The following is a 12,585-nucleotide window of genomic DNA, read 5'->3' on the forward strand; positions in this document are numbered from 1 at the left end:
AGTTGGGCCCTGATGTTGGATCTGCGTTAACCTTTTGTTTGCCGAGAGCTAGCTGCAGCTATTTTTCTCCATTGCTGCCTAGTATTAACTGGCACATCCTAGCGCCCTGTTTTCTCACATAGATGGCCTCTGTGAGAAGCTGCTTGCTCTTTGTGCCAGCAATGAAAGGGGTTAACGTCCTGTGGGCGGAGGCCTATTACAGAGTGCCCATTGTACATGCGTGCATACCAAAGCAGTAACTTGCTGGAATGCTGCACAGCAGCACTTTACCACCTTGTGTTTATGTTGCAGTACTTATTGCTGGCGAACACTGTGTCCCTGTCTACCAGGATTAACAATGTCAGAAAAATAAGGTCTCTTCATTTGAGTGGCTTGGATGGAAACAGGAGGTATCCCTTAGGTCTGGTTTGGACGCAGTGTAAGGTGAGGTGCAAGAGTTAACTAGGTGGAGCAGTTCCACACTTTATAAAAACAATCAGGCAGAGTTAGCGTGGCAATTAGAGCACCCAGCATTTGGGTAAGTCGCCATGTTCAAAGCAGCGTACAGGCATTAATTAATGTAGCTTCTCAGCAAATGGGTTTTAGGAAGGCAAGGACTGTTATCTGCCATTTCATGAAAATGAGAGGAGGTAGAGATTGCACCATGAGCCAATGGCAAAATCAGAACTAGAACTCATGTCTGCTTGCTGCTCAACCCTGCGCACTTTCCTCCAAACCGTTTCAGTTAATGCTGTGTGAGGGCCAGCAAACAACAGCCCTGGAAACTGCTGTCCCGGTCTTTATTCCCAGAAAAGATGCAACTTGAGTATTTCCTTATGCTGCCCTACCAATGTTCCCCTTTCATGAGCCAGAGAAACCACTGTGGGCGCTTGTACACATGACACCATTACCATGTGCAGGTGACAAAAACGTCACTTTGTGGAGTGTAATGGCATTGCGCTGTACGTGTGCAGGGGTTTTAGAGGTTTTTAATGAGTTTATATCATTGCAAACTAAACTGCATCCTGACGTAGTTTAGTTTGCAACAGTGCTTTGCAGCTATTAAATCGGCTCACTCTCCAGCCATGGGAAAGGCGGGCAGGCTCCACAGAAAAAAAAAGGATCCATCCCCTCGTTGCTTCTGTTTTCAGCAGGCACGTGCTGAAGGCAGAAGCAGCAAGAGGCCTGATACTTTTTCTTTTTTTTGGCAGAGCCTGCCCACTTCTGCTGCTGCCAGGAGACGAGCTGCTGGTGGGTTGAGCAGCCGCTGAGGCTCAGGGGGTCCCGCTCCTTCTCTCTGCAGTGGCAGTGCCCCCCAGGGCCGCCCGGCTGAGTTACTAGCAAGCCAGGTGCTACGCTAGCGAAGAGTTGGATCAGGCTAGGTGCTGCCTCTGATCTGGGGCAGCACCTGGCCTGCTAGCAGCCTGCCCAGGTGGCCCCAGGGGGCACCGCCACTGTGGAGGGAAGGACCAGGGCCCCCCACAGCTCAGGGACCACTTGGCCCACCAGTAGCTCGCCCCCCAGCTGTGGGCAGGCTCCGCCAAAAAAAAGGATTGAGCCTCTCGCCGTAACAGTGACAGAAAACCCTAAATTAAAATGGTGGGTTTCAATTAAAAACTCACCGTTTCAATTTAGGGGGCATATAATGCAGCCCTAAGGACTAAACCCCCCTCACGTGTACAAATGCCGGCCTTAACCAGGTCACAGTGATAGTATTGCAGGTTTTCTATCACTTACATTGCTTTTTTTGTGACTTCGGGTCTACTGGGATCCGGTTTGAGGGCACCGAACATTTTCACGAAGTTTGAGTCTAACAAGCGCTTTGTCACTAGCTGTGTAGACCTTGGTCAAATGGGTGATCTCCCTCCATAGTCCCATAAAATCCCAATGTAACTGGGAGGAGGTGTCTGCTGAAGCTAAAGTCAAGCAAGGAACTTAAAGAGTAGAAAAAGTGAGCTGAGCAAATTGCAGTCGCCACAAAGAGCATCTGTGATTTCCCCTGGTGAATGGTGTCTCGATGACAACACGATAGTGGACCATGTCCAGGGAACCTGCTAATGATGCCATCCTAATGTGGTGGCTGGCAACAGTGCTGTTTCCCCGTCTCACTTATACAGCGTTGAGCGTGGGCTAGGAAATCCCTATTTGCTTTAAGATTTTGATTGCAGTCGATTCCCACGTGTATTATTCACTGTATGCCTGGCTTTTGAACGGATCCTTACGTAATGCTGCATGAAAAGTGCAGATTTTTTTTTGTTTTGTTTCTATAGAAAAGTTGGCAATTTTCCTGTAAGTTCAAGCCAAAAGTTTAATAAATGGATAGTGATTGGGGGCTTCTACTTTTAGGTGCCCAGTTTAAGTCAACTGATTTTTTTTAAAGAACAGACGCACTTTCTAAAAACCAGGTCTTTTGAAGGTGTTTCCAGTTGGGCCTCCAAACACGGAAGTACCTGCTGCTACTACTCCTTGTCAAAAAGGTTGGCCTCAGGGTTTCCTGTAGAGCCCTTAACAGTAGGGTCTGTCCCATACCATATGATGGACACTAATTTCAAGTGCCCCCATCTTTGCCATTGCAGCTGAGTGTGCCCTAATCTCCAGGTGAGAGCTAGTCTGTATTTACTCAAGTGGACATTTATCTATTTATATGAAGTGGTGCCGTTCCAGCAACACACTTTGAGAGCTCCAGCACAGAAAAAATATTTATGCCACAGCTCAGGCATTCGTCAAGGATTTGTCTGATTCAGAGGAGGCCAAATATCTTGAGTTAGGGTCCTAACTCCGCTGGACTCTTGGCTAAACTCAGGTGGGAAGGTCTTTAGTAATTTTTAAAGGGGCTCTGGTTTAATCTTAATGTGAATTGGGAAATATTTTGAGATCCAGGAAATGTTTATGGGACAGTAATCCCCCCACTCCCACCTCCATTCTAGTCCCAATCTAAGCAACTAGATTTCATAGATTTCTAGGGTCGAAAGGGACCTTGTAGATCAAGTCCGACCCCCCGCTCTAGGCAGGAAAAAGCACCGGGGTTAAGTAACCCCAGCCAGGTGCCGGTCTAATCTCTTCTTGAATACCTCCAAGGTAGAGGACAGCACCACCTCCCTTGGAAGCCCGTTCCAGATTTTGGCAACCCTTACCATAAAGAATTTATTTCTGAAGTTGTATATAGGAAATATATGTCTTTGTTCTCTCTCTATGTGTTTATCCAATTCGTCTCAAGTGCGGTGTATATACTGTGATCCCTTTTTGCTTCAAACACCACCTGTCCTCTAGTATGGTGAATGGTCCTGCGCATGGTTAACTTTCCATTTGCTTCTCTGAAGATGCTCAGGGCTTCCAGAAGGCACTTGGTACACGCTGGAGTGGGGGAAGCCCGGCACGCCTCTATTTCGGCCACTCCTCCGGTTGCGTTTTGATACACGTGTAAGTCCTGACTTCCTTTTTCTGCTTTCTTTTTTTCAACAGTTGCAGATTTGATCTCTTCTGAGCTCTTTGCAGTGTCTGGACTACTGGGCCTCTAAAAGTCTACAGACAGTTATCGTTCAGTCCCTGGGATTGCCCTCCCTGCTTCTTCTCATCACCTTCCCCTCTCCCCTTTTCCCTCCTATAAAACTCCCGTGCATTGTGGGATTGCCATGGAGCCACGGGAGACCTTAGGCAGCTCCCGGCAAAGGGGAGGCGAGGCGGATTTCTTGCCAGCTACTGTTGCCTCTGCAAAGCCTCCACCTGCTTCCAGCTGCGCGGGGGAAACCATATTGCCTGCTTCAGGCTCCGGGAAAGGGATCCCAGTGAGTGGAGAAAGGATGGAGCCAGAGGAAGAGGATGAGCTGGGTTCTGGGAGAGATGTGGATTCCACTTCCAATGCAGACAGCGAGAAATGGGTGGCCGGGGATGGCTTGGAGGAGCAGGAGTTTTCCATCAAGGAAGCAAACTTCACAGAGGGGAGTTTAAAACTGAAAATCCAGACCACCAAGAGAGCTAAGAAGCCCCCAAAGAACCTGGAGAACTATATCTGTCCACCCGAGATCAAGATCACCATCAAGCAGTCTGGGGATCAGAAACTCTCCAGAGCTGGGAAAAATAGCAAAGCGGCTAAAGAGGAGGACAGAGGGCACTTCAAAAAGAAGGTAAGGGCACCTCACACGCTCGTGCAGCCATTTATTTATTTCTGCTCTTTACTAGCTGTTCACAGCTGATGAACTGAGCTGGTTCCCTACTCTCTGCATGTTTTTAACACAAGACTGAGCTCAATGTGACAAGTGAGGTAATGTGATCAGACATCCTAAACAATGAGGAACAAATTCTGCCCACGGGTGTATGCGCACAACTCCCAGCAACGATGGTGTGGACCCATGGCTGTCTTGGGAATGGGGCTGGGAGCCAGCTGCATGCCTCGGAGGGCACAACTGGGGCCTGGCTGCTAGGACTTTGCTTTTGCAGAAATAACGGTGACCATCCTTGTTGCTAAAACAGGATGGGATGTGACGGGCTTTTCTATCTATACTTTTTGTGGGTGAGAAGGGTCTGCGGTGCTGAAGACTCCCATGAAGGGGCTGTCTAGTTTGCATGAGTTCATGCAGCTATGGACCAGTTGCTCTTCTGGCGGCTGAGGACAGGCTATGGAAGTACACTGTCTCAGAACAAAAGGCATCAATTTGCAAAGTCCTGCTTGGTTAACAAAGCAGCCAGTACAAACTCAGGACAGTCCGGCCTCCCCATGATCAGGAATAAGCCTTCGTGTTAACCTGTGCTGAAAGGAGTCAAAAGCTTACCAGACCTTCTTGGGATTTTTCTGTTTTGTATGTGATCTCAGTGAAAGATGAATAATTACATTAAATGATGTGCCCCATTTTCAACCGTGGTGCATCTGAACACAAATGCTCAACCCTTTGGACTGTTAAGCTTTGGACTGCCTTTTAAAATACAGGTATGTGCACTGAGACCAATTGAATTCGTTCCCATATACCAGGCTAAGGGCTCCGTTACTCTTGATTACAGCGTTGTGCTAGCAACACTATATTTATAGTTGAGAAAATACTTCCATTATAAGCCTCATTTTCTTCCAGGTGCTTATCATTTTCTTGAAATATCCTTTTGGGCTGAAATTTCTTCTTTAAATTGGGGAACATGGATGCTTTCTTTTGGCTTTGCCAAGTGTGCTTCAGCAGGAGAAAAGGATTAGAAGGGAAACTCATCTTTTCCTTTATCAGACACGTTTCAGGCAATGTGTTTGGTTTGGTTTTCAGTAACTTGTTGGGTGCTCAGTCGTCAGCGAACACAAGTGCTTTTCTGGGCACATTTGAAGCAATTTTGTTTGAATTTTAAGCAGTGCAGGCTATCTTTGAGTCAGGGCCCTTTATTTATGAGGTGTCTGTGCAATACCTAGCAAATGGAGCTCTGGTTCTGATTGAGGCTTCTGTGTTCTCCTGCAATGGGAATAAATCCTCATCTTCTACACATTGGCAGTGTACAGACTTCCTGGGGTGTTCAAGTCTTTGACCCCATTCAGTGAAAGAATCACCAGTAGTCATGAAACCTGTGAGCAGGCCTGGACAGATTAGTGCCCCAAGGCATGTGCAATGCACAGGGATAAATTTGCCACTGAATTGAGCTTCACAGATGAATTTGATCTGCAGGTTCAAAACAACCATTTCAGCCACGCTTCACAGGAAGGTGTTGAATGTTGTATCCACAATGGTCCAGGAAGTATATAAGAGGAGAGGATTTGTTTGTGGCATCTGTTATTGGCCTAGCTGTGTAGTTGGTAGAGAAGTGAGACAAGCGTTCAGGCACAAACGGCCCTTCCTCACTGCAAACTGAAGGTGAATCTTAGGGGGTCTGAACTCATGGAAACCAAAGCCAAGGGTTTCTCTGACTCCTTGTGATTAACATATCGTGTGTTTTATTTTTAGCTCAGTGGAATGGTGCCAGGGATTTATTTGACCCAACCGTACATTGTGATGTGGTTTTCCAGGTATCTGGCTATCTGTTCATTAGCTTAGAAGCTCAGGCCCAGATCATGATCCTCTTAATAACACTGAGTAATACCCTAATACCCAAATAATTCCATTGATTCCAACAGAGCGACTTGCATAAGATAATATTCAACCTAAATTGCAATCTGGCCCTCAGTAACTGCATGTCTAGAGTTACAGAAGTGCATGAATGACTGGTGCCTCCTGAGAGTGGGGGGGCACCATGGCAGCGAGCAGGCACCGTCCACAACTGCCGGCATTGGTGTTGGTGGCGGCGACTGGGGACTGCCCATAGACACCGGCGGTGGTGTCGGTGGTGGGGGCTGGCGGGTGGCGAGCAGCGACCACCTGCAGAAGCCGACGGCAGCTTTGGCAGCAGGGGGGTGGGTGGCAAGCAACGACCGCCCACAGAAGCCGGTGGCAGCACTGGTGACGGCCAATCTCGGGGCATGTGCCCCCCCCATCTCCTCCCTACGCATTGCCTATGTAGAAGTGTATGGTTGTGGAAATGTACTGATTGGCACACACGTCCTGCCCAGTAATTTCCAGGGATGAGTCTGAGTGCACTTGGATGCCCTAGGGTGCTCGGGTTTTCATAAGACTTTAATTCCCAGTTGAACATATGAGCATTGTAATGAGTTTGTTTTTATAGCCAGCCAGGAAAAGCTCTCACACAAGCAAAATACAGAGAAACTATATGCAACCCTCCCCACCCATCACTCGCAATATTAATGAAGAGATGTTAATTGCCTAGAGGGCAGGAGATACAAATCTCAGCAGCTGTAACTTGGCTACATTAAGCATTTATCACTTATATCTATATTGTGGCACTGGAGGTCTCCATCTGGGATCAGAGCCCCTTCGGGTTAGGCAGTGTGCATACACGCATACACATGTGAACAAACACGCATGCACACACCCCTGGGAAAAGACATGCAAGAGGCAGGCGGAATTGAAATAAATGACCAAAGACAACAGGTGACTTCAGTAAACAGACGGGGAGCACAAGGTAACAATGAGATGATTATGATTAGCATAATGAGCAACGGCCACAACACACCAGCTGCCGAAGCATTGTCGAGCATCTTGTGGGCATTCGAAGGGGGACAATGAGGATTTTTACAGTCAAAGCAAGTCCCCTGACCCTAAGCGATGTGCAGTCTAAGGAGGCTTGAGCTTAGCCAGCAAGATTTCCCACAAGATTAAAGGCGGCTCATGAAAAGGGTTGCAGAATCAGGCCCTTACCTAAATAATTCAGGCGAGTTGCAACAGGAGTTGAAGACAGATACTTCAAGAGACAGGTAGGAAAAAGGCAGGACAAAGGTTCCAACTGTTAAATCATGTGGTTGCTTTCTTGGCCGAGCGGCGTGTCACGGTGTCTGCACAGATATTTTTTTTAAAGATACAGTTAGCATGAGGCTAGGAGAAAACTCTGCAAGTCGAAACTTGAACTGCACCAGGGCTGGGGTGGCCTAGTCCTGCTGAAGGTTTTCCCCATGTAGAAGAGGACACAGAGGTAGTTTTTGCCTTTGCTTGCAGACAATATCATCAGCCCCATTTATGTACGAGACACAGAGACCGTGTGCTCTCTTGTTTCAATCATCCCAAGACTTGCGCTGCTTAAATGGCATTTCTCTCTTCAAAATGATATTGGTTTCCTGTCTCATTGCTTTAATAAACGTACACCCAAGAGGATTATCAAATGGGAAGAACTGCAGCAATTGGGACCACTACACTGAGCCAGTGGGCCAAATCTTCAACTGGCATGTCTCCGTTGGATTTTTGCCAGCTCAGTGCTTGGCCCAATATATTTGGGGGGTTTTTTGGGAAGGAGAGCAGTAGCATTATTCCAGTTTACCACCCAAGTTATATATTCAGGGCTACATGTCGCCTTGAACTCCCACTGAGACTTACATGGGTGGAGGGCTGCTCATAACCCTTAACGTGAGCTACGGGCTCATGTATCAGCAGTAGAAATGGCTGTTTTACACCTAGAGGAGTAATGTTTGGATTTGTGTTTTCCCCCTAAGGAGGAGCTAACTCTATTAGGACTTGAAAAATCACTTAGGTTTGTTGCATAATAATTTAAGCCACATCTCCAGTAGTCCCCAGTGCTTCCAAATACCTCTTCAGTATGCTTGCAGGAGTTTCAATACACATAGCACAGAGGGCGAGTAATGAAAACATGGAAGCAATTTAAGTAACAGCATGTGGGTACACAAAGGACCGGTGATGCCAGTAATGTAAAAGGGGCTGTGAACTGGGGATAGAGTGTTTATTCAGTGGCCACTTAGGGAGGAAGAAGATATGCCTGTTCTCTAGCCTTATACTGTTCTGCTAATTAGGCAGTATAGGCGCTTGCATCATTCGTCAAAGTGTGGTGCCTGGACCACTGGGGATTCGAACAGTGGTCTGCGGAGAGCAGTGCGATCACGTGGTGCGGATGGCTTTTCTTTGATTCCAGCTGCTACGTTTTATTAAAAAAAGTAAACATACGTTAAATACTTTCCTCATGTTGCTTTTCCGCGTGAGCCACTGCAGTGATTGCCCTGGGGACGTTATGCGATCATGAATGGGAGGGGAGGCTATCTAAGGAGACAGGCTGCTTGGGTGCGGTACCCATTATGGGAGAGAAAAACAATTACAAGTTTGGGAAGCCTTGGTCTAGTGGCTTGAACTTTAGGCTCCAGTCCAGGAACTTGGGGGTTTCAGTCCAAGGTTTTTGGGTTTTATTTTTTTTACATCAAGCTTCCCCTTCTGTAAAATGAAGGGGGAGGTGGGGGCACGCTCCTTACTCATTTCACAGGGCTCCTATAGAGATGCATTTTAGCTGGGTTAGTGTTTTTGTTCAACCGTTTGTGAACATGAACTGGTTATATACATTTCCATTAGTACTTTTAACTCTCCTGCCTACTGGGGCAATAGGGGCTCCAGACGTCAGTACTTATAACCTCCAGAGCTTGTTTCTGTGCAATGGAGCTCATCACACATGCCGCGACAGCGGCTGCGCCACCCATGTCACAACTCCCTGATCCCGCCGGTGCAGAGACTCCTGCACGTGGCGTTTGCTTTCTCACCTGCAGCCGGGCTGCAGCGGGTTGGGATTTGCCATCAGAGAGAAGGCATTTATTTCCCTCAGAAATGGGCAAACAAACTGTCAGTTTTGATGGGCACTAAAAGCATGGCACCAAATGCTGCGACGCAATCCATCAGCTTTTCCACGCCTGCTTCGCAGAGTTTAACAAGCCCCAGATGAGAAGTAGTTCTGTGTTTTTCTTCATTTGCTGCCCTCTATTTTACTATTGCTGTAAACACTTGATTTTTTTTTTTCCCCTTCCTGTGCCAAACTTCCGAGTTTCCCTCATATGCATAATTCACTGCTTCGGGGGATGTAAACTCCATTTTTTTCCCTAATGCTTAAGAAGGGTGAATACATTTATCAGCGAGAGATAAGCAGTGGCAAACGTAACGGAAGGAAAGTTTCCTCACTTTGCTTTGTAGGAAGCCACGTTCTTGGGTTTTCTAATACACGGGCCTTGGTTTCCCCCGATCTCGGCAGGTCCATTCTGTTCCCATGCAAGAAGCCCCTATCAAGTGCCTTTGCCCCTTGAATTTCTCTTCCTTTCACTCCCTACCCCTCCACACAAGCACTCTCTCTCCTTGCATTTACTCATGCTTTTGCTTTATCTTCAAGGATTCCCTCCATCACATCCTTCTCCCTTTGGAGCCCCGCATACCTCATGCCCATCCTCTCCTTCCCTTTTGGATCACCTCCCGCACGCTTCACTTTCCCTGGAGGTCCTCATGGGCATCTCTGTCTCCTGTCAGATTACCCCGCGCCACTCTCCTTCCCATGCGATTTGCGTGTGCAATCATTAAATTGCTCACGGGGCATGTTTGTTTCTCTCTGAAAAGGGCATCTCCTCTCACACCCCCCTCGAGGATCTGATCTCTGCCCGGTGGGATCTGAACCAGGATTTGCAGTCAGCGTAAGCACTCGGTTCTCAAGAAGGCGGGTCTGGTTCCTTTTTGAAGGTATAATTAAGTGGAGAATTTTATTTCCCCCCCTGCCCAGCTCTCCCCCCCCCCCTTTTTTTTTTAATTTGATTTTGTTTTGGCTGGATGGTCACCTTCAGACCCCCTGCATTTGGGCAGGCTCTTTGTTTGCAGAGGAAATAATTGGAAGAGGCTGAGTGAGTTCTGCAGGACAAGGGTCCTGAGCTGAAACCAAGACTAAGGGGCTGCACATTTAGAAAGATGGCACCGCATCATTTAGGCTCAATAGCTTGGCTTTCTGCTACCTTGGATCTTCATTTGTATCATGGCTGAGTGTTATAACACTACCAAATTGTAGGAGCAGATTTTCAGTTGCCTCTAACATGTGTTTGACATCACTAAGGAAGTCAGGCACAAAGGAACCCATGGTGACCCCTCCATCTTGAAGTTCACTCTAGGCTAGGCCGGTCCCCATAGTGAATTAAGCAGCCCTGAGACTGCTTTAAACTATGCAGGTTGCTGATAGCCCTAGGGATTATTTTGAGAGTGCAGAAGTCCCACAGGATAGGGAGGGTTGTGGTGGAGAATTGCCACTTGGAGCAAAGGGCAGGAAAAGGGGCCGCTTCAGTGATATTTGTAGCCACCTGAGCACCTAATCCAAAGGGAGTCCTGTGGCAGCTGGATAGACTGGCTTTTGGGACTTCTCTGCCCTTGCCGTTGGTGCATAGGAGGAATAACAAAAATGATGTTCTCCTGGAAGAAGCAGTGGCTTTTCTATCCAGGTGGGACTGAGGAAGTCAATTGACTTCATGGCTCATTATAATCTACCTGATTAATAGATTTCATAGACATTAGGGCTGGAAGGGACCTTGGAAGATCATCGAGTCCAGACCCCTGCCCAAAGGGCAGGAAGTCAGCTGGGGTCATAGTACCCCAGCAAGATCAACATCCAATTTGCTCTTGAAGGTGTTCAATGTAGGTGCTTGAACCACCTCCGATAGCAGGCTGATTCACACTAATGTCTGTTCACTTCACGGGTGCCAACAACCCTCTCTCTTTTGCAGAGGTCTTGCCGTTCCACTATGCAAACTATCCTTTCTTCTGCAACTTTGCTGGGCGAGAGCCATTCCCGGTACTATCTCTATTCTATTTCGCAGCCCAGCTGCACTAAAAACCTTAACTCAGGTGTGGCAGCAGTGACTCAAGTGTAGAAATGACTGCCGTTGAAGTGTTGGAGGCCCTGGCAAGACACTCAACAAGACTAGAATTTGCTTTATGAATCTGAGGAAGAGATGCATGTTTAACTATGATGACTACAGGACTAATGCAAACATGCTGATGGGAGTCTTATGTAGAATTTAGATTATGGTTTGTATGGGATGTTTTGCATAGTGACAGTCCCTTCCAGCCCGACTTCTCCATGATTCTATTATCTTTTGGCTATTTTTTTGCCTAGTTTGTGGGGTCTTTTAAGCTCAATAGGTAATTCAAGAAATTTGTGCCCTTTTCTATATGGTTATATTTGTTTTTGCTCTGATATTAAACTGAATAATGTAGCGCTAGGCCCCTAACATATTAAGTAAGCTTCTCATTTCTCTTTAACTGGAGAAAAATATGTGTTGTGTTTTATGTGGTGATGTGCCACACCATCTGCACCCACACCTTTTCAAGTGCCTAGATCCTCCCATGCATTCTCTGTAAGGAAAATGAACCTGCCTGGCCCTGCTTCACTCCTGTCCCTTTGCCAACTATAATTAAAGTAAATTAAAAGAAAGCAAGCAGTGCACTTAGGAGGGTAAGAATGACACATAACAATGGCCATTGAAATGCATTTCCTTCCCCAAGTGCTGCTGTTAGTGGTCACAGTCTGCCATGTTCGAAACATCTCCAGTGTGGGAATAAAAGGGGACTTTCTCACTTTTTATGCTCTTGTAGAATATTCATCCCTACTTGACTGCTGGGGATACCAGTGTGCTGGAAGTGCTATTTTTTTTTTTAATGCTGTCCAGTTAAAAAATGTATGGGTAAAGGCAGAACAATGTTACAGAGAGGAAATTATGGAAGATTTGTCCCAACTCGTGCAAGCTGCTAATCGAGCATTTTGGGAGCTTCTGCCTAGCCAGGATTTGCTGAACCTGTCCACATAGAGGGTCTTTTTCATTCCCCAGCAGCCCTTTTCCAGCTGGTCGCCTGTCACATTTTCATCCTTATTTAGAGTCCTGCATTTTGTTCCTTCCGGGGCAAGCCTCCTCTCTTCCAAACAAGACAAAATAAAACGTTTTTCATGCCAGCTTGTTTGTTAGACGCCGAGTCGCTTGGTCAGGAAGAGACTGGAACCAGTTAAAAGCAGCTGAGGGCAGATTGCAGAGGGAGCGCAGCCCTGCCGTGCACGGAGACCGGTGTGCTGCGGCTGACCCACCTCTTGCACTTTTCCTGCAGAACCCGGTGCAAAGAGCTTGCACAAGGAGCTTTTCAGGTCCAGTGGTGTAAAGAGTCAGCCAAGTCAGTGCATGCCGGCTGCATTTCGAAACAATGCACTTTTGCATTGTCCTCCAGGTTAATGCAGGTTACTTGACATGCCCCTTTCTCCTTTGTCTCCTGAAGCTCACCTCTCTTGGCACTTTCAGGCTCCCTTCAG

At 47.2% G+C, this 12,585-nt stretch overlaps 1 protein-coding gene across 2 annotated transcripts in view; it reads left to right on the forward strand.

Moving 5' to 3' along the window:
• Window positions 1-3,415: 3,415 nt before the first annotated feature.
• The window catches only part of SETBP1 (SET binding protein 1), a 362,384-nt gene continuing 353,214 nt past the window's right edge, over window positions 3,416-12,585 (forward strand). For both annotated transcript variants that reach the window (XM_019518102.1, XM_019518103.1), the window contains exon 1: window positions 3,416-4,103. In XM_019518102.1, coding sequence (XP_019373647.1) covers window positions 3,612-4,103 — 492 coding nt within the window. In that variant the 5' untranslated portion in view covers window positions 3,416-3,611. The remainder of the gene's footprint in view (window positions 4,104-12,585) is intronic.

Source organism: Gavialis gangeticus, unplaced genomic scaffold (genome assembly GCF_001723915.1).
Source record: "Gavialis gangeticus isolate Ggan-Ray unplaced genomic scaffold, GavGan_comp1, whole genome shotgun sequence".
Classification (NCBI taxonomy): domain Eukaryota; kingdom Metazoa; phylum Chordata; order Crocodylia; family Gavialidae; genus Gavialis; species Gavialis gangeticus.